The 21,545-nt window shown below is 36.9% G+C and overlaps 2 protein-coding genes across 3 annotated transcripts; one reads left to right on the forward strand and one right to left on the reverse strand.

Annotated features, from left to right (window-relative positions):
* Positions 1-4,986: 4,986 nt before the first annotated feature.
* LOC104112500 (uncharacterized) lies at positions 4,987-9,399 on the forward strand. Its single transcript, XM_070179721.1, has 6 exons — positions 4,987-5,356; positions 6,395-6,471; positions 8,136-8,201; positions 8,365-8,439; positions 8,540-8,614; positions 8,736-9,399. The coding sequence occupies exons 1-6, from the start codon at positions 5,035-5,037 to the stop codon at positions 9,162-9,164; spliced, it is 1,044 nt and encodes a 347-aa protein (XP_070035822.1). The 5' UTR covers positions 4,987-5,034; the 3' UTR covers positions 9,165-9,399.
* Positions 9,400-10,328: 929 nt separating this feature from the next.
* LOC104112501 (phosphatidylinositol 4-phosphate 5-kinase 9-like) lies at positions 10,329-19,960 on the reverse strand. Of its 2 annotated transcripts, none has more exons than XM_009622435.4 (9): positions 19,802-19,960; positions 16,862-18,196; positions 15,651-15,818; positions 14,711-14,876; positions 14,373-14,483; positions 12,876-13,063; positions 12,034-12,191; positions 10,931-11,090; positions 10,329-10,797 (listed from the first exon to the last, which is right to left on the reverse strand). In XM_009622435.4, exons 2-9 carry the CDS (start codon positions 18,088-18,090, stop codon positions 10,521-10,523), a joined length of 2,457 nt encoding a protein of 818 aa, XP_009620730.1. In that variant the 5' UTR covers positions 18,091-18,196; positions 19,802-19,960; the 3' UTR covers positions 10,329-10,520. The 2 variants fall into 2 exon arrangements, with proteins under 2 accessions (XP_009620730.1, XP_009620729.1); XM_009622434.4 differs by having other exon boundaries at positions 19,747-19,958.
* Between the last annotated feature and the right edge of the window lie 1,585 nt (positions 19,961-21,545).

Consider the following 21,545-nt stretch of genomic DNA (forward strand, 5'->3'; position numbering starts at 1 on the left):
TGGTAAGCTTTAATATTTTGTGTGCATTTTAGTTCAAAATAATATATCATACTTGTTTATTTATATGACATATTTGGTCGAATTATCTTTAGATATGGAAAATAATGGAAGCACTACTAGCATTGTTTGATGTATAGTTGCAACTTGCAACTTGAGTGGTAAGTTTGATACTCTATTTGTTTGGTGATATACTTTTGTAGTTTTGTTTTATTATCATCAAAAAAATAATATTCTAACTTATGATTTTTTTTTTTTTTTAGGTTCAAGTGCAATCATGACCCGTGCTCCTAATGCTCATCCAAATAGGGATGGCACATATTATTTAAGGAAGCATATTAGGCGTTGTCTTGAGCGTCTTCCTGAAATCCATATTTAAGAATTAAGACTAAGTTGATTTGAGACTATTAGTGTAAACTTGAATAGAGGGATGCCCTCTATATTTTTGTTGCACTGTGTTTAATTCTGCTGGTTGCTGCGACTCGTTAGTAGTTGTTACTATCTTAGCTTGCCGTGATATTTATTTACTTCTTTTCCCTTTCAAGTACTTGTTAGGAATGTGATAATCAGGTGTGTACTTGCTGTGAATGTGATAATCATGTGCTCTTACACGCCTTTTGTTATTTAGTATTTCTGGCTTGCTTATTTTATTATTTAGTGTTGCTGCCTTGCTGCCTTTTATTAGGCAGAATGGCAGTTGGCGGAATATTTAGTGTTGTGGTGCTGCCTTACTTACACACCTTTTGTTACGCAGAATGGCGGATTTGATTATTTAGTGTTGTTGCCTTTTGCTTAATGCTTAGGCTCTTAGCACTTGGTAGTACGACACATGAATATGTATTAAACCGAAACCGTACCGAACCAAAATAAAAAATACCGAACCGTACCGAAATACTTTGGTACGGTATTTGGTATACACAATTGATAAACCGAATACCGAAATACCGAACCAAAATACCGAATGCCCACCCCTAGCAGGTGCAACCACTTGCTCGCAAATGCAGACCCAGTCCTTTAAGTCATTTTCGCACATGCGAGGGAAATTCCACAGGTGCGGCGTCGCAGGTGTAACAGTATGTACGCAGATGCGGAAGAACTGGGTAGAAAATGGGATTTCGAGGGTTTGATTCCCATTTCGATTTTGGGCCTTTGAGAGCTCGGTGTGAGGCGATTTTTCGAGGTTTCTTTGATAAGATTGTTGGGGTAAGTGATTCTAACTCGGATTGGACTATATTTCATGAATCTATTACAATTTTTATCATCTAATTAGGGATTTGAGTTGTAAATTTGGGAGAAATGGTAGAAACTTCATAGGCTAAAAATTTGAGTTTTGGAAAGTGATTTGAGGTTGGATTCGAGTAATTCTTGTATGGTTGGACTCGTGAGTGGATGCGTGTTCGTATTTTGTGACTTTTACCAGATTTTGAGACGTGGGCCAAGGGGTCGATTTGAGTCTATTTCGGATTTTGGCTTATAATTTTGTGTTTTTCTTGTGGAATTGATTATTTTAGCCTATATTAATTATATCGTACTACTTGTGGCTAGATTCGGGGCGGTTGGAGATTGATTCGAGGGGCAAAGGCATTGCGGAGTAGGATTTTGCGCAGTTTGAGGTAAGTAACAGTTTTAAATTTGGTCCTCAGGGTATTAAACCCTGGATTATTGGATTATATGAGTATTTTGGAGGTGACGGACGTGTGGGCGTGCACCGTAGGAATTTGGGACTTGGTCCATTCCGTGAAACTATAAAGTTGAATAACTTGTTGCTAACTATATGCTCTCCATGTGTTATAGAAATTTGACTGCAAATCATGTTAGAAATCATGCTTAGGCTATGTGATGGTACTGTTGGGACCCGCAGAGGTCGCGTACTTGTTGAATTACTTGCTAATTATTGTCTTGTATTCAATCATCGTTTTACTTGCGTATCATATCTCAGCCTCTTCTTGATTCTTGTTGATACACTATGTTATCTTTGTTTGGGCCGATCTTTGTGATTTCCGAGATCCCGAGAGACTAGAGAGGTTGATGACTGAGTGAGGCAGAGGGCCTGTCTGTGAGGTATTGTTACTATGGCACGTGAGTTGTCCGTGCAGCACGTGAGTTGTCCGTGCAGATCCACATAATGATACTATAGCACGTGAGTTGTCCGTGCAAATATAGCGCTTGGGCTGAAAGGAGCTCCTCCGGAGTCTGCACACCCCCAGTGAGCGTAGGTACCTATTGAGTGTGAGTACTGAGGGCTGAGAGCCGAGTGATTGAGCCGTTTGTGACGAGTTGAGTGATTGTTGCCCTAAGAGGCTGTACTTGCTTTCATTTGTTGATGCACTTAGTTGATGTCTGTCATTGTTATGAATTTTCTGAAGGATTATATATCCGGATCACCTGAACTTGAACTGTATAAAACTGAGTTGACTTAAACTACCGGATTTGAAAGCATGTCTATTCTTTGCTGGAACTATTGAAAATGAACTGTATTTGTATAGCTCGTCACTACCTTCTCGGTTCCTTATTTATTTTTGTTACTTACTGAGTTGGTTGTACTCATGCTATACCCTGCACTTCGTATGCAGATCCAGGTGTTCCCGGTCGTAACGGGTATTGATATCTGAGCAGCTGATTCCGGAGACTATCGAGGTAGCTGCATGGCATTCACAAGCATTGGCTCTCCTTTATTATCTTATTCTCATTTCAGTTCTTATTCCTTAGATATTGTATTAGACTGTTCCTGGTATAGATGCTCATGTACTCAGGGCACCCCGATGTCGGGCTATTTTTTCACATTTATGCTTTGGGTTTTATCCTATTTTTATGAAAGACTACGGTTATTTTAAATATATTAATTCATTTATGTTAAATGTTGAAAGTGTTTTGGAGATGTCGGTAGGGGTGTTCATAAAAACCCAAAAAACTGAATCAAACCGACTAAAAAAATTGATACTTTTTAGGTTTGGTTTGGTTTTGGTTTTAAATTTTAAAAACCGATCAAATTTGATTTGGTTTTGGTTTTAATAAAAAAATAACCGAAAAAATCGAACCAGACCAACTATAAAAGTAGCTATATAAATTTATTATTACACTTATATATATGTATATTTTTATATAAAGTTTCTAAAATTTTATGGTACATATTAGTCATTTGTATTTTTAGTCTAGTTCTTTGCTATTATAATAATCTAATTCTTTGCCTTCTAGTTTGATTGGTAATTTTCTTTTGCTAAGTACAAGAATTTATTTCATATTAAAAATAATCGATTTTTAATTAAGTACTTAAATTATTCATCACTATTTGAGTCAATTATCATCAATATATCTTTGTAAATGATAGATTTCTCAAAGAGCAGTTAGTTTGATAGTGTTACGTTAAAAATGTAGTCACCGGAATATGCATTTGGTAGTGTATGTCTCAGATTTAAGAAAAAACCGATAAATAACCGAAAAACCGACAAAAACTAAATCAATAAAAAACCGACTTAATTGGTTTGGTTTGGTTCCAATATTTGAAAAATCGACTTACTTGGTTTGGTTTCATTTTAGGGAAAAACCGACCCAAACTGAACCATGAACACCCCTAGATGTCGGCTTGCCTAGTATCACGATAGACGCCATCACGACGGATTAGGTTTTGGGTCGTGACACCCATGGGTTCACGACATCATAGGCGAAGCCGGTATTTGAAGGTTATGGGTTTAGAGTTCTAGTCCTTTTAAGTTATTGAGTTCTAAATTAATAATTAATGGATATTCGATGAATTTCATAAGATAAATACAAAGTTTGGACCAAAACTATTGGGTTCGGACAAATTCGTAGTTGGTGAGCTAGCTCCACCCAGGTTCACAATCACATGCCCATATATTGGGCTATATATTCGCCTCTGAGCTCAATAATGAGATGACTTTATAGCATGAAATCAATATATTTATTAACCAAGAAAATTTCGTTTCTTATTTGACTTTGCATAGGGTTAACTATAATTTATGTGTACCTAATTTGCCCATTTTCTCATCTAATCAAATTGATGATTGATGCATGTGGTTATATTACATATGTAGTGCGCGTTTGTTTTGTGCGTGTGTGATATTGACGGTTAATGCATATGGCCATATAATCGTCTCTCATCTTTGCATTACAAGTCCAACTCTGGCAAATCTCACGAGTAAGCCACATCACTAGCTAATTAAAAAGTCAATTCAACATAAAATGTCTGCTATAACTGATACATCTTTCTGTTTACTTTAGAACTCTTATAATTTCTGCCTTATAAAGTCTGGGGACCAAGTACTATGTCGAATTAGCCGAGACATTTGCAGAAATGGCCTATTTTTGACCACTACTTAAATTATGTCTTCTCTCTATATATATATATATCCAGCTGCTTTTAAATGTAAAATTTAGCTTACTAAGCCAACGGGAACAGAATTAAAAAAGGTGGCCTCCAGAAAGACCACTTGGTGAAAATACTCCCAATTTTAGAATGTTCTTGAAAGTTGTGAAAACAATATCAAAATTGAAAAATCAAGAAAAAGAAAAGGTTTTCCATTTATGTAGGCATTTGGACAATATCTATGTTGAAATTGAAAAAACAATATATTTGAAAGTTGAATAATAGTTTGTAGAAAATGAAATTGTTCTTTTAACATGAACTACTTTAAATTTTTTTTTTTTTTTTGTTGATTTCTTTTTAAAAATTATGAGTGAAAAAATTAGTATTTCATAGCTAACTGATTATTTGTAAATATATTAAAGTTCAAGCCTACTTGATATAGGTTGAAAGTAAGAAAAAAAGAATTGACCTAAATAGCTTATCACGCAATTGTACTAATCAAAAATAGTCAACAAATATATATATATATATATCGAATATAAAAAGTAAACAGTGAATCTAATCGGTTATTTACGTAAAGATACCATGGGCCTAGTTGTCTAACTGAAACTGAATCATGGACCCGATCCATCTGAACCAACCGCGCTCTATACAACATCAATTTTACTCTTACATCTGTAGCTCTTCGAGTCGGATTTTGTGACGAAGACGAAATGGACAGAGAATGGGGTTCCAAGCCGGGAAGCGGCGGCGCCGCCTCCGCCCAAAACGAAGCCATCGACCGCCGCGAACGGCTGCGGCGGCTAGCCTTAGAAACGATAGACCTAGCAAAAGATCCTTACTTTATGCGAAACCATCTGGGAAGCTATGAATGTAAGCTTTGCTTAACGTTGCACAACAACGAAGGGAATTACTTGGCGCACACGCAAGGGAAACGGCATCAGACTAATTTAGCTAAAAGAGCTGCTCGTGAAGCTAAGGATGCTCCCGCTCAACCTCAGCCTCATAAGCGCAAAGTCGCTCTCAAAAGAAACGGTAATGATTCAATTAAAATCGGCTCTTTTCGTGTTTTACAGCAATTTTTATGAGTAGATGAGTTGTGTTATTTGAATTTGGGACTTAATTTTGGTGATATGTAAGAGAATTTAGTGTTATTGTTATTATTTTTTGAATTAGGAATAGGATTTAGGGTTTAACATTATGCTTGTTTATTTACCCTTAGCCACGATTATGTACTGCACCCAGGAATAGAAGCTCGAACCAATAAGCTTCAAGTCCTGGTTATGTCTTTGACCACGCCTAAGGGTGTGGCGAACAATTAATGAAGTGGGATGGAAAACATGGGAGACTAGAGTTGATTCCAGTAGAGGCAAAAAGTTTATTCCCATTTGCTTAAGCCTTGACTGGCGGAGTTACAAGTATTTCTACGGGTGGTACAATCATGGAGTTGAGTGTAATTTCGCCTGACACCATCATAGTAAAAAGCAAGCCACAATTACGTGCCATAAGATTTTGGTTAGATTGAAAGATTTTTTAGAAAATTTACTTCCTACAATGAATTTATCTTCTAGCACCCAAGGGAGGGTGAAGTTAAAATATTTCCATGGGAATCCATGGTTCAAATCCGAAAAAAACTAGGTGATATCTTCTCACCCGCTTAAGATTTGGTGGACAGAGAGTTGTACATGGTAGAATAGGCAAAGTGCAAGCAAGCTAATCCGGTTATCCTAAAAGAATAAGAACGTGACCCACCTCCTAGCAAAATGTACTTGACGTAGGTTCCTTAAGTATTGTAACTAGTCACTAGTGTATTAATATATTCAAGAACTGTGATTTCTTGTAAGAGATAGATCTTATAGAAGGGGTACAATCATTCTGTTGGGTTGGCTTTATGAATCATCTATAACTACTTGGCCTTTTACCTGGGTGCAAATAAATTAATGTCATGATGATTTATCATAGTTTGACTATCTTTCATGTTCAGAAATTATTATATTTTGCTGATGGCTGATTATCCGTTGTCCTTAATTCTTGAGTGGCATATGCTAATTTTTTATGGGGTTGGATCTGCAGTTAAAATTGGTAGGCCTGGCTACCGGGTGACCAAGCAATTTGATCCAGAGACGAAACAACGATCTCTTCTATTCCAGGTTAGATTTTCCATTTCTGTCTCTTTTACTTTCAACAATGCATCTGCTGCCAATTTAAGGCTACTGTCAATGGTTCATGTTCATTCAGAAGTTCCTACTTGTTCGAATAGCATAACATTATTTCTTACATGTGGTGGAGTCAAAATCTTTTTCATTGTGGAAATGAAGAACTTCAGAAGTATCATTTGAAAGTTCAAAATGAGATAAGGGAGAGACAGCCTATCAGAAGAAGCTCTCCTCCTTCAACCATGAGTTTGGGGGTTCGAGTCGTTGAGGGAGCAAAGTGGGAAAGCTACCATTTGGCTCGGGGGAAGTGGGATATTGGGGAGAGGGCAGTGGGGTTTAGTATATCCAGAAAAAGTTGAAAAGGGACTTTTGTTTTCCAATAGTTTTAGTTTACTGTATATTAAAGATTTACTATTTCAGTTATTTAGGCTGTTGTATGATATGTTTGAAAAGGACGAGTTAGGAAAATCTACATTGATTTGTTCAGCCTGATTAAGAGGTTTTGGTAGATTATGTATTCTAGTGAGCTCCACAAAATGTACTTTGCCTTTTAAGCATATGGCTGTACAAAATGCATCTGGGTTACACATCTGTGCTGCATATTTTTGGCATGTTGGTTTGCCCAAAAAATAGAAAGTAGAAAATAAAAGCAACTCTTATGTCTTCCTGGAGGCCAGTGTAACAAGTAACATCATAGAGACCAAGTCCTATCTGGGTGCAATACATGGCTTCTCCATTGTCGTATGAAGGTGAACCAGTAAGTAAGGCAGCAGAAGGACTTACCAGATTATGAGCTAAAATGTCATAATGCTAGAATATGGTTAAAAGATTGAACTAGCAGTAGGTTTCTAATCAAAATAAGTCTAATTTTATGTGTCTTAGTTTAACGGGCACGGAGATTTAGAATGTAAAGAAGCTTTTGAATAACATACCAAAAATACCCTTTGAATCTTGTGGTCTTAAACATGTCATGTCATCCCTATAAGAAAGTGGCACTAAAGGTAAAATGGGAGTGTTGAATTTTAAATTACTAAATATAGAAAGAGCCATTTTAAAAAAAATATATAACCGTGGTGTCCGGACCAGCTTGCGCGTACCTCGACTAATTACACGGGTTATCTGCCACATTCCACCGGCAGCAGGTACCAAGTAACTCTGTCCACCAAAGTTTGGCCAAATGGGAAGAAATCTCCTAGTGTTTTTACCTACACTAGGATTTGAACTTGAAACCTCATGGCTCTCACGCACTTCATTGACAACTAGGCGACACCCTTGGGTGCAAAAAGAGGCATTCTTTTTTGAGTAGACTAAAAAGGGAGGCATAAAATGAAAATGAGGGAATAGTAATACTTGGACTAACTGCGGGTTGCTTTCATTGTTTTCTTTTGGCTATTTTAGTGCACCAACCTCTGGTCACATACTCAGTATAATATTGTAATAGAGAAGTGCAGATTGCAAGAAATGCACGTTTACAGTGTTACATGTGCATTTTGTCAAGTATCAAAGGAGTCTTTGCTGGCCAAATTTACCCTCCATTTTTTCTGTGGTTTTCCCCTTTTTCTTACTTTGTTGAAGTTTGTACTTGCTAATAGTTTCATGACTGTAAACTTTACTTTATAAAAAAAACTAATAGTTTCATGACTTTGGCTATGGTGCAGATTGAATATCCTGAGATTGAAGACAATACAAAGCCAAGGCACCGATTCATGTCCTCCTTCGAGCAGGTTTGTATCTCGAAATATCCTTTTCTTGAGTGGTTCTACTGTTTCTAACAGAGTGCTATTCAATTGCCTATTCTCTGGATTTACATGTGGAAGAATAAGTAGTTTTTCATCTTTTGAAGATTAACTAGGTATTAATCTTCTGTATCTCTCCCCTTTCGGACAGAAAATCCAACCATTTGACAAAAGATATCAGTTTCTTCTGTTCGCTGCGGAACCATATGAGATCATTTCATTTAAGGTAACTTTTTCCCATAGCCGAACATAGTCTTTCTCACCTTCATGATGTTTTTCTACTGTTGGTTGTTTGATCATGGAACTGATTCCTTTGCATTATTCAGGTTCCAAGCACTGAGATTGACAAATCAACTCCCAAGTTCTTTTCGCATTGGGATCCAGACTCGAAAATGTTCACTGTAAGTCTTCATCATTTTTTAAATTACAAACATGTAAGGCACCCACTCATCAGGTTTTCCAAAATTTACTTGTTTCTTCATGTTAAAACCTCTAACTATTTTCTGAGTGAATCTATTTCAGTTGCAATTATACTTCAAAACTAAGCCACCAGAGACCAACAAACCGCCACCTCCTCCAGCAGCAAACGGGACTACAGCACCTGGTGCCCCATCCAGGCCTCTACCTCCACCACCCCAAGCTCCACCCCCACCCCCACCACCACCACATGGTCTTCCCCCTGGAGCTCCGAATCCACCCAGAGGGCCACCATCTGCCCCTGGGTCTATGCCTCCACCCCCTCCCCCTATGGGCAACGGACCAAGACCTATGCCGCCTGGAGGTAACTTACCTGCCCCACCACCTCCTCCAGTTGGTGGTGGCGCAATGGCTAATTTCACTCCAGGCGGACACATGGGGAGACCTCCAATGATGCCTCCACAAGGTTTTCCAGGCCAACAGATGCAAGGACAAGGAATGCGCCCACCACCTCCACCACCCAACATGGGTTGATGAGCTGAGACCATATTACATTGCAGTTTAGTTCATTTTTTTGGTAATTTCGAAGTCTGTAGCTTAGTTGTTGTATTAAGGGTCAGATGCTGGTTAGGCCCTAACAAAATCATGCGACGCTGCCCGAACTGTTCTATCTTTTGGTTGAGTCGTCTATATTGGAAGTCATAGGAGGTACATGTAATAGAATACCGGCTTTAAAACGAAGTAGTACCTTATGCTGTTTGTATGTTTACAGGACTTTTTAAATCTTGGCATCAGGTCATTATATATGAAGGGGGAATTGGGTTAGCAAATGCACAGGCTAGTAATAGCACAGCACATAAAGTAACAATAAGAAATCGACCTCAACCCCTTGGAACTAGATTTCAGCTCAGAGCCTACTCCTATTCCCCGAGCACTCTATTGGGCTCTGGAAATAATTTATTGGAAGAATCCATTTGACAGTGGTCACTGCTAGTTTTTCTTGGATGCGATACCTATCCACAGTTTAATTCAAAGAATTAAAAAGATCAATCGTTTTAGGAATTCCTGAGTCCTAAGTCCTTAGCACGAGTTTTCTACAACAATAACAAATTCAATGTAATTCCACGAGTGAGGTCTGAGGCGAGTTTTCTACACCTAATAATTGAAAATTGGATCCATGGGTGGGCCTTCTCCAATTTCGATTCTCTCCTATTCAAAGATGGGTGGTATACAAGTCTGGGAAAGCGCAAACTTAAACACGAGCTAATAGGAAAGATTGGAGAAAAGGGTAATCAAACTTGAAGCCGAGTCTGAGTTCTCAAGAAACATGTCATCTAGTAGTAATGAAAACATTGGACAAAGTAATAGAGATGATCGAATTTTGTGTCTTTTTTTCTTTTTCCTCCTTAATCTGACTTCTAGGCTTCACCCACAAATACAAAATGAAAAAACTTGAAGGTGCTATCTGTCATTTCCACAGTTTAATTTACACCTAATATTTGGAACCGGAGGTGGATTTATAGCCTAATATATTTGGCACATGAAGCCATGGTTTCTCCGTCACCCATGCTCCAAAGAGGCTAAATGGTGCACTTGATTGAATGCTGAGTTATTTGCCTAGAGATATTGAGTTAAGCTAATCACACGATGCTAGAAAAGCAATTAAAATAATACAACACTAAGGAAAATGAAAACATGTAGAGAAAAATCTGATATGCATTTGCTATGAACAAAAAGAGCTGTGATCCGCATTGTATACACTCAATAAATACAAAACAACAGCTGTATCTTCTGCCACCCTTTGGGAGGGGTACAAACAATTCGTAGGTTCGGACGAATTTCCATGTTAAGAACTAAGGATGGTGGTAAAAAGAAACTGTTCAAACTCTTCTAAGTTGCCACTGCATGTGTAGGAAAGACCTTCCGAATGAACTCTAAGAACCGCTCCGAGTAAAATGTTGGATCCACAGCAGAAATAGACACAGAATCAAACTGAATCGATTTGTATGCATGTTCTAACTTCTTACTTATATTGTAGTCTTGCAATATGTCAATTATCCCAAGGTATAACACAACATCATATACTTCGTGAAAAACCTGCGTCTGACCTTCCTTTGGTATATATTCCGCCCTTGCTGGCATATTCACGCCAAGCTGAATCTGGAGTCTGCTTGAGAGGCAAAGAAAAAAGAATTTAGGAATGTACAATTGTCACTATCAATATCCAAACACGAAAAAGATTAACTCCGCGTCAACTTGGATTAGGAAAAAACTAAAAGTCAAGCCTGGTGAAAAGTTACCTTGCTGTCCCCGGGAGGAGGAGGTCCACTTCCGCATCGCCAGTAGCTGATGACGCTCGTAATCGGCTGCCCCTGACATGAGGACCCACAACCACGCTATCATCACTTCCGCGTGGGACCAAAACAAGGCCCTGGGGTGATATTTCATCCTCCAGAGACTCTGTAGTAGTAGAACAAAACAACAGTTTATAGAAACAGTGATAACAACAACAACAACATAATACCCAATATTATCCCACACTGTGGGGAAGAACATATTCTTCACAAGCATTAGGCTTTAAAAGGCAGCCCAGTATAGAAACAGCGATAATGCAAAAAAAAAGAAGAAAAGGGAATCCATTCTTTCCACACATATCGGGCATGATAAGGTGTCACCGGTACAAGTTTGAAACAACAATGGCTAGTTATTTCCCATTTTAGGGATTTAACTTCCAAAGTCATCATTAATATATCAGGAGAGTGAACCCTATGCCTGTTAGTCACTTGGGGGTCGTTTGATACGATGGATAAGCAAAAATAATTCTTGGATAAAAGTTTAGTACTGCCTTATCCCTTGTTTGGTTACTAATCCTGGGATAAGTTATCCCAAGATTAAAAACAACATCAGGATAACTTATACCTACCAGAGGGTGGAATAGTAATCACAGGATAAGTTATCCCGGGATAACAACAACAAAAAACCCAGTATAATCCCACAAGTGGGGAAAGTTATCCCAGGATAAAGAAGTAAAATTGACAATCCCAGGATTAATACAACATACCAAACAGTAAATAAGAAATAATATCATGATAACTAATCCCAGCGTAACTTCTCTTCAAACCAAACAACCCCTTAGAGAGCACTTAACCTCAGGCTGGGCATAATGGAATAATATATCCTTCTGTGTGCTGGTATTATAGTTGTACATGTTTCCAGCTAGTGTATAAACAAAATACTCTACCTATAAATATGACGAGATTTGTATAAATTACGGACCAAATAAACAGAATAGCCACCAGCTATCAGGTCATACTTTTGTTTTGTCCAAGTGGTAAGACTTAAATAAGTAGTTCATGTAAATTCAGGTGCATATTATTATTAATTTTCATATTCAGAGACGAACCTTCTTCCGCAACAATTTCTAATCCATCCACTGTGGTGCGTCCACTGCACGAGATGAGAGATTGTAGGTGTTGAGGTGCTCTATAATGAACACCTAACAAGAGGCTGTAATCCATAATGTGCTGTTCCTCCAAAAATTTACTGTCAATTTCGATCTGCCTGTACAAACAAACACACATGTATGTCAAGACGAAATTGAAAAAGGGCAAAAAAAGAATTTAAGATTTGCCATGAAATAAAGCAAACTTTATTCAAGACCAGATTTACAGTCTACAAATCGGAAAAGATACTGAAGCAGGTGGCCTACTTGAAAAGTATCTTCATGGTGTCAAATTGTAAGTCCGAAAATGCTTCGTCTGAAAGCTCTTTATACTAAAAGGTAATCAGAAATTTACTTTATGGTTCCCTTTTCTTTTGCTCTTTTTGGATGTGTTTTAACATCAATAGTACTTACCATTTTCAAAACAATAATGAGAAGGACAAAATGCTAATTGGCTCATCATTACTTTTGGTCAGTTTAGCATGTTCGGCCAAAGTTGAATCACAAGAAAACTAATTACACAAGATAGTTTTGAGTCAAATGATTAAAGCTAAAAGTGCAGACCAAACATAAGGTCACATTTTGTCAGAACCATCCAAAAGATTTAAAAAATAAAAACAAATAACAAGTCCTACCATAAGAAAATACACTACTGTGAACAGAAGCTTTATAGGCTATCTGCGCTACATGGTGATTGGTAACCCCTGGACATTACTACATTATTAAGTTAGAACAGCAACTGAAAAGTAAAAAATGTATGTACATTAGAGAAAATGAGGAATATTTAATTAGAAGTCACTCACCTTAATAAAGCTTCGCGCCAAGAAGGCTCTAGATAAAAGCAGTAGTTCAAATCTAGATCCTTAAGTATTGTGTTCTCATCAATTTCAACCTTGTCTGCAGATCGTCCTAGTGAAGAACCTTTAAGATCAAATCTTCGGTGGATTCTCAACTCCGTACAAAACATATTTCCCATTACTACAAAGCGGAACTGCAAAAACCAATGTTACAAAAGTATAAGTCCTATTCATATAGAACAGTCTTTATTTTCTCTGGAAGTTTCTTCAAACAACATCATGAATGCGAAGAGAAGTGTGTAGCAAGATTCTGATTTATCACTCCCAATCCACAAATTAATTCCTCTCCACACCCCTTATTAGTTTATCTTGAAAAGTTTTCTATTATCATTATGTGATCCTCCCTCCACCTAATAAACCTGCCCTTCTTTCCTTAACGGTTAATTCCAGAAAGCTTGACCTCTTCCTTTTTTCTTCTAGTAACAGCTAATGCTTGGGTCGGTTTGCGCATACCGTGACTAATTTACACTTTGGTTATCGCTACACCCTCTCTAGACAAATGATTTGACTCAAGCCACTCCACCACTGGTACAATAGCACCTTGCCTTAATAATCGCATACGCACCCGGGCTTGAGAAGTTCAAGCCGTAGAGAGAGAGGATATCTGCTGCCTTTTACCAGCACAGATACCGAGTAACTATGTTCATCAGGCTTAAACTGATGGAGAAAAATCACCTAGTGTTTTTTGCCTCTACTGCAGTTCATTGACCATTAAGTCAAAACCCTTTAGTGCAACTTGAACGAAAGTTTCCACCTCAAACAATTTAACTGAAACAAATGAATACTATTTTATGTTATCACATACTTGATTTGACATTTTCTTATTTTACTTTTGCATATTCCAAACCATTACTTTTTAAACACTCAAATCCAAACTCACCATGATAATTTATTGAAATAATTTTGTTTCAATAACCGCTCAGGTCAAATTGGAAGCAGATGTCAAACCTCATTATTTAGCGGCTCTCCAAAGTCAGAGAGATGGGTGGGGGCCTTTCTGATAGGTGGGACAAAGCACTTTCAATGATGATGAAAGAAGAACAGAAGGAGCTACATTAACATTCAATATAACCTTTGGAACTACTTAACTCTAAACCCTTATGAATTGTAGAGCAAGCCAAGTGATTTTTTCCTGTCAAAAGAGTGCTCCACTTACAAAAAGTTGGGAGTTCAAGACACAATGGAGCAAAGTGGGAAAGGTCCACTGTTGACTCCTAGGCAGGGAAAATTTGCAAGGGTTTTATCTTTTACCACATAGATTTCCTTTTCTTTACAGAATTGTTGAGCAATTAGAATTCGAACAGCTTTTGTGAGTCGCAATAAAATAGAAGTTTTCTTTTTAAAATTTATTGTTTAATGCAATATTAACACAAGTATATGGACACAATACAGTACAATTTTTTTATATGCAAGGTATTGTTATTATATTTACAAGTATATTACCTTTTGTCCACTGGAAGGCTTTATCCTATGAAGTCCAAAAAATTTAGTGATGAGAGTATTCTCATGTGTCCTGACATGACGATGATAATTCGGAAGCATCTGCAGCAAAACCTACACGTGAAATCAATGGTCATGAGGTTCTCTTTTCATACCCAACTTTAAATGTAAAAGGAACTTCAATGAAACAGTTACAGGCTAAGCTTTAAAAGAGACATCTACACAGGTTCTTCTAAATCTAGTTGACATAAAAAAAAGAGCTGTTTACACAAGTATGAGCCTTATAACTGTAACTTCAAATTTACTAATATCAACTGATAGGTTAAGTCAAGATTACACACCTTAACTTCAGATTTGCGTAATGTCTTAATCATGAAACGGTCATCTTGAGACAGGAAAAACACACTGCCGCTCTTCCCAGGAGAAGAAAGCTCTCTAAGTGCATCATTTCCACAAATTGACATCATATAATCAGCAGCATCAATCTTAAACATCTCCCTCAGATTCCTACAAGAAGATAAACCCAGTTTAGTTCCTACACATATGTATGTAGCAAATCAAAAAGTCTAACAAGCTAACAAGAAAAAGCATCTACAGAAGGCACACAAAGAAGCTACTCTACTTTAACAACAAAGCATCTAAGTCGCGCATACGATAAATGGAATAAAACCATATCGAGGACTTAGTTATACAGCTTCCGCAAAGAATATAACAAGGGAACTCATTTCAGTTGCTATATGTGTGTAGCAAATCCAGAACCCTAATAAATTAGTGTGAATCTGTGAGAGAACACCAAGAAATAGCATCTAGGAAAAGGACACAAGGGATTAGCTCAGTTGGTGAAGGTGTTCCTCTTAATGGGAAAAGTCTAGATTCAAAGCCACTACTTCTCCCCTTTGCCACATCACCGAATAATCAGCATCAATTGGAACTCAATTACCAATGTACAAACTAGAGTTTTTTTCCTTTACGAATAGAAAAGGGGAGTCAGAACTGAGAGGTCAAAGAAGATAAAGCCACTACTTACAGATGTACATCCAATGTACAAACTATAAAGTCAGTTGGGACTTGGGAGATCTAATATATTCGCTCAGCAGAAGAACATGCCATTAACACATCTAAAGAGAAAAAAAAGGATGCACAAAAGGAACATGCATAATGAAACCACATCTATCCGACAAAAAAGAAAAACCCAATGTGCATGAAGCTTACACCAATAAATATCAAGAGCTGCTTAGAGTTTATCAACCATTGTCAGAGAAAAGATTCCAAACCACCAACCTGAAGACCATTGGGCAATAATCTTTCCACTTGAAATCTTCGGACTGATGTGTAGGTGTCAATTGTGATCCTTCTTTAGGAAAATACATCCAAAAGCTAGCACGCGGACCAAAATCTGAAGCCCGTATTTCTCGTCTTTGTATAGGTGTAATTTTTCCCACTGTGTATCTGGTCACATTTCGACTGGTCATATATTTGATGTAAGATAAGAGCAGCAAATAAAACCATCTCGATGGTTAGTTTCATGGGAAAAAAGAGTTATACTTGCACACAAGTTCCTCACATCCAATGCTATTTCCACTTCAGGAGTAATTCAAGAAGATATCAGAGTAGGTTGTGTAAGATGCTAAGTTTGATACTAACTCCACTTAGTTCAGGGATTTTCTAACTTCAGATTTGCCTTTCAGTTATCTCTAACCCTTCCCCTTTATTTATGTCATTGATTATCTGCCTAAGTAGTGCTTCTGCAAACCCGACGAAATATTTAGTAGTTAGCACCGAAGTCTAAATATAAAAGATGGTTGGGACGGAAAATCGTCAGAGTATTTGCCAAGTTTTTTGGTTATTACCTTTCTCTGCCCTTTGAAAGTTAGAGACTACTTTGTAGACTTCCATCTGAATAGCCCAAGAAGAACCTAAATTATCCAATTGATGTTTCATGCTTTCTTCCTTTGAACAAATTAACTTACACAAAACTATTGGACGGTACTATAAAACTTTGAGCAAATACATCCAAATCAAAGTTCTATGAATAGATGACGTCTAGAAGATGGTAACTTCCTATGATATTCAGAGACATTCTAGTCCTCAATCTATGCATGGTGACACAAAGAAAAGTAAGACTTATAGGAAAAAAATCCACTACTCTTCTATATGCACATGCAAATACTCGAGAAACACGCGATTATTAGCTAAAGATGTGAGGCTGATGTAACCCCTTCTCCAGCCTTCTTTCTTTTCTTTTTATCTAGAGAAAATAACCCATACCTAAAGCAGCTTCCTAAATTCATTAAGTCTAGCAAAATAGCATGGAAGATCTATACAATAATAACACAATATGTAGTTTCAAGGAACCAATAGAAAAATTTAGACCCAAGAAAGACCAGCATAAGTGAGATAATCTGTAAATAAGATTTGGGGGGGGGGGGGGAAGGAAAACATATTACAACAAATGCAAGCAATAAGGTCGTCAGCAATCATAAGTAGTGCACCTGATCCCAAGTTGAAGACTGAGCATTAAATCATAACTCCTGTGCCCTTTTATGATCGCTTCACCTGGTCTCTTCAATTCCCTTGCAAGTTTCCTTTGCCTCCTTCTGGCTCTTCCGGATGGTGGTGAAAACCGATCATTCAAGACAACCTCACTGATTAGGACACCTTGCATGTATTCTCTTTCCAAAATTGGAGCACTCATATCGTCCTCGATGTCCCCATCAAAATCATGTCCAATAACTTTCTCAATGGCTACTTCAAGACTCCATCGCCTTTCGAGAGCAACATTTGTAGGCCGAGACTGCTCGAAATTTAACAGGTTTCTCTCTGGACGCTTATCATATGATCCTTGGTTACCACTTACTAATTTGACATTTCCCATATCAACTGAAGCAGCATGATGGATATGAGAGACTTGATTTTGTTTTCTCATATCCGGCAATAATCCTCGTTTCCTCAAAGCATTAAGGTACAATTCTTGACCAGCCGTAAGCCTGCTACCACTAGGATAAAATGTTCCTTTTCCATCCTTTAGACTATGTGTCCATGTACCGATATAACAGCTACCTTCACTCCATGTATACACACCGACGCCATGCATTGTACCATTTAACCAGCTCCCTTCATACGAATCGCCATTAATCCAAGTGAGAGTTCCTTTCCCCGATATTTTCCCTCCTTTCATGTTTCCAAAGTAGACATTCCCGTTAGCCCATGTATACTTACCCGGTCCTTCTGGTGTTCCCTGAATCCACGATCCTTCAAAAATATCTCCATTTGGATACATTTGATATCCTAAACCATGTTTAAGGTTCAACCGCCAGCGTCCCCTATAGGTCACTTTATCAGGTCCAATATACGTCCCCTCACTGTGCATATAACCACCTGAAAATTCACCATCGTAAACAGCACCGGAAGGAAATTCTAGTTTCCCATGCCCATGCCTCATCCCGTGTCTCCACTCACCCTCATACTGACAACCATCGGTCCAAATATACTTTCCGGAACCCTCGGGTATGTTTCCCAGCAGGGACCCGGAGTAGGACTCCCCATTTGGTAATAAGAGCTCCCCAACTCTAAAGTTGGTGGTTTCAGAAGCAAGACAAACTTCACCATTTGTCAATTTTGTAATGTAGTTATTATCATGAATGGCGTCAAGTGATTTCGTCCTATCCGATAAAGTTACTGTTCTTTCAATATCATCAACAGTGGCCCCAGGACCAGACATGCATAATTCCAGAAAGTTTCGAGTTTTAACTGGATAGGAAGGGCCAAGATTTTAAAAAAAGGCTTAAGCACACATCCAACTTCAAAACAATTTCCCCTGCTTTGACCTGGAAAATAGAAATACAGAACAATTAACACTTACTCATTGCAAAACTCAATCTACACACGTTAATACAAGTGAAAGAAGAACATTATTCAAAACCCTTCCTTACTCCTGAAATGAGAATAGAAAGCTAGAGATGATTATCTGTTTTTTCTTTTTCTTTTTTTCCGGATAAGCACTGTTAGAATTCCGTATTTTTTACCAATGTTAAGACAACAAATATAGAACTCTCTGATATCATCTGTTTGCAATAATTGTTCATAATCTCAAGTAACATGAACTGCATGCTTGCCTTCTGATGTTAGTTTACTTTATCTCCTATATAAACTTCAAGTAAAATTAATGAGCCAGATTCCTATTAGAACTAACAATTATCGTCCATTGAGCTCAGTATACAAAACACTCTATCCCCCCACCCCTCGTGATCTCGTTCCTTCCTCAGCAACACAAGCGCAAGCACACACGAGAAGAAATAGGTCGCAGTGAAAGAATATCGAAATGCCGATGATTCTTACAATCTGTTGATGTCATCCAAGATATAATAACCCTGAAGGTCCTATGAAGTGCCAAAAGAAAGACTATGAAAGGAATATTTCACCAAGAATCGAGTAAGGTCGAAACATAATGAATTCAATCAAGAAATCAAGAAGAATAAGCATTTTACAACACCATTCACTCCAGAAAATTGTATTTCCATGATTACCTATTAACATCATACTAGTTAATATACTAACTAAAACCATTCAGTAGGAGTATCCTACCATTATCATCTCATTTTACAACTATTTGCTTCAGAATCCCACAACTATTAATCATCTCATTTTACATCTCATGACCTCTTTTTTTTTTGGGTGATAATTGTGGTGTCCGGGCCAGTTTGCGCGCACCTCGACTAATTCCACGAGATACCTGCTACTTCCCACCACCACAATATCGGGTAACTCTATACACCAAGGCTCGGACAGATGGAAAGAAATCACCTAGTATTTTTTCTTCTGTTGGGATTTGAACCTGAGACATTATATATTTCTCAATCCACCTCATTGACCACTAGGCCACAACCGTCGTCATTCTTAAAAACATATGATCTTTAAATTTCATGACTACCAACAGCCTTACTCTGCTATATCCTATCATTCTCAAGTTAAAGCAACACCCAATAGCTCATATCTTCTCCACATGCCAAATTTGTCTTTTTTATAATTTACTGACAAATTTTACAATAGCAAAATATAAAATCAAATTCAATCTCTTTACACAGAAAAAATTAAACACATTCATACAAAAAATTGGCAAATATTTCTGATTAACCCATCTTTTCTTTCATTCATTCTCCACAGAGCTGTAAACTTGTTGACTTCAAGTTTTCACAACAAATAGGAAAACAAGAAATAATTAACAAACAAAAAAACCATTTTCAAGAAAACAAAAAAGAAGCAAACTTTAAACTCTCTGAAACTATAACCTTCACACAAAAAAAAATATACATTATATTTCAAGAGAAATAAATAATAAACCATATAAAACAGAGTCAAAAAAACAAAGGAGGTATACCGTCAGTTAAAGAGAACTCAAAGGGAAGTTGAAAAAGAACTAAAGAAACAAACACCTTTCAATTTCACAGTTGCTGATATTTGCCTTTTTTTGAAGGGAAAAAGTCTGAAGAGAAATGATATGAGAATTGGAAAATGGGACGAATCCCAAGTAGAAAGTAGTGTACGAAATTTAACAAACTACAAAAAGGCTTTCTGAGTTTTTAACTTTTACTTACGTTATTTAATATTTTCAAGAAAGCGATTAGATTACGATATGGTTTTTAATACTACTTGTAATCTAAGGTATAAATAGCGTGTCATTTTCAAGCTTGATTCATATTTCATACACCACCCACACGAAGGATGTGTAAAGACACTTCTGCCCTTGCTAAAAGTCATAGGGGTCATTTGTTACGAGGGATAAGAAAAAAAAATAAGAAAGAATTACAAGAAAATACACGTGACCTCACATCATAACAAAAAATGACTCATGTTTTTAAGTTTTACCCAACCTAACCCATATTGTACATATTTTAAAAATACTAGCAAATTCAAAACTTGTGTTCTTACAACCATTGCTTCTAAAAGATATGGAGTTAAATATGTGTTCTCACATCATTGCTTTCACTCTCTCTTCTTCTCACATCTTCTACGTATGCTTCAAGGGGTCGTCCGGCATTGCTGCTTCTTACCATGTGTCACCTGGTTGCAATGTAAGAAAATTGAAGAGTAGAAGTCCATCATTGAAGGCCATTCAAAGCTTTGCTTTCGAAAATATAATTTTTTGAGTTTGTTAGTTGTTTGGATTTGGTGTTATTCCAATTGATTGAAAATATCAAAAGGAGTTCAAAATTTAAATTTGAAGTGATTTGGAGTAGATTTGAGCAAGATTTGAGTTAAATTTTAGAAAAGACGCAAGGAAGAAGACGAAATCAGTTTTTTGTATAATTATGTATAATATTGTATAATAGTGTATATGAGTGCTTAAACACATCTTATACACAATTATATACTATTATACACCTTTATACAAGCGTTTGTAGACGAACTTCTTCCACGATTTTCAATTACAATTCTTGTTCAAAACCAGTCCAAATCTCCATTAAATGACTTTAAATTTTATATACAATCTCCTTATACTATTTCTAACAAGTGTAAATAACACCCGCTCCAAATTTCTCACAAAATCAAATTCGAAATTTAAACCCACATATTTAAGCTTGTTAAAATTTTAATTTTCACCATCCAAATGGATTTGTTTTGTTGAACTAATATTTGAGTCACAGTTACTGATTCGAAAATTAACTTAAAAGGTTGAGCAATCTTTTTTAAAAATTAAATAGTAATTTCTAGAACCTATTAGAGTTGGATGTTGAATCTTAGCCTATTATTTTTGGGCTAGTTGGTTGTAAATTAAAATATGAGATATAAAATTGAAAAGTAGGGAGCTCAGTTGTTCTTATGTGAAATTTTTCCAAAAAATAATCATGGGATAAAAAATCAGTACCGTTTTGTCACTTATTTTGTTACTAAAAAGGACAACTCGGTGCACTAAGCTCACGTTATGCGCGGGGTGCGGGGAAGAGTTGGACCAGAAGGATCTATTGTACGCAATATTACCCTGGATCGGGATTTGGTTACTAATCTTGGAATAAGTTATTCAAGATTAAAAATAGTATCGGAATAACTTATACTTGACAGAGGGTGAAATAGTAATCTCAGGACAAGTTATCTCATAATAAAGCAGTAAAATAGACAATCTCATGATTAATACAAGATACCAAATAGTCAGGACAAAATAATATTAGGATAATTAAT

Source organism: Nicotiana tomentosiformis, chromosome 7, assembly GCF_000390325.3.
Source record: "Nicotiana tomentosiformis chromosome 7, ASM39032v3, whole genome shotgun sequence".
Lineage (NCBI taxonomy): Eukaryota > Viridiplantae > Streptophyta > Magnoliopsida > Solanales > Solanaceae > Nicotiana > Nicotiana tomentosiformis.

Bases quoted from the DNA above. Each gene is read 5' to 3' on its own strand.
- LOC104112500 (XM_070179721.1), top strand. From the start codon at position 5,035: ATGGACAGAGAATGGGGTTCCAAGCCGGGAAGCGGCGGCGCCGCCTCC. The intron at 8,202-8,364 runs GTTTGTATCTCG...CCTTTCGGACAG, and splicing joins TCATGTCCTCCTTCGAGCAG to AAAATCCAACCATTTGACAA. The intron at 8,440-8,539 runs GTAACTTTTTCC...TGCATTATTCAG, and splicing joins ATGAGATCATTTCATTTAAG to GTTCCAAGCACTGAGATTGA.
- LOC104112501 (XM_009622435.4), bottom strand. From the start codon at position 18,090: ATGTCTGGTCCTGGGGCCACTGTTGATGATATTGAAAGAACAGTAACT. The intron at 14,484-14,710 runs GTGTGTAATCTT...TTTCACGTGTAG, and splicing joins TACGCAAATCTGAAGTTAAG to GTTTTGCTGCAGATGCTTCC. The intron at 12,192-12,875 runs GTGAGTGACTTC...TTGTTTGTACAG, and splicing joins TGGCGCGAAGCTTTATTAAG to GCAGATCGAAATTGACAGTA.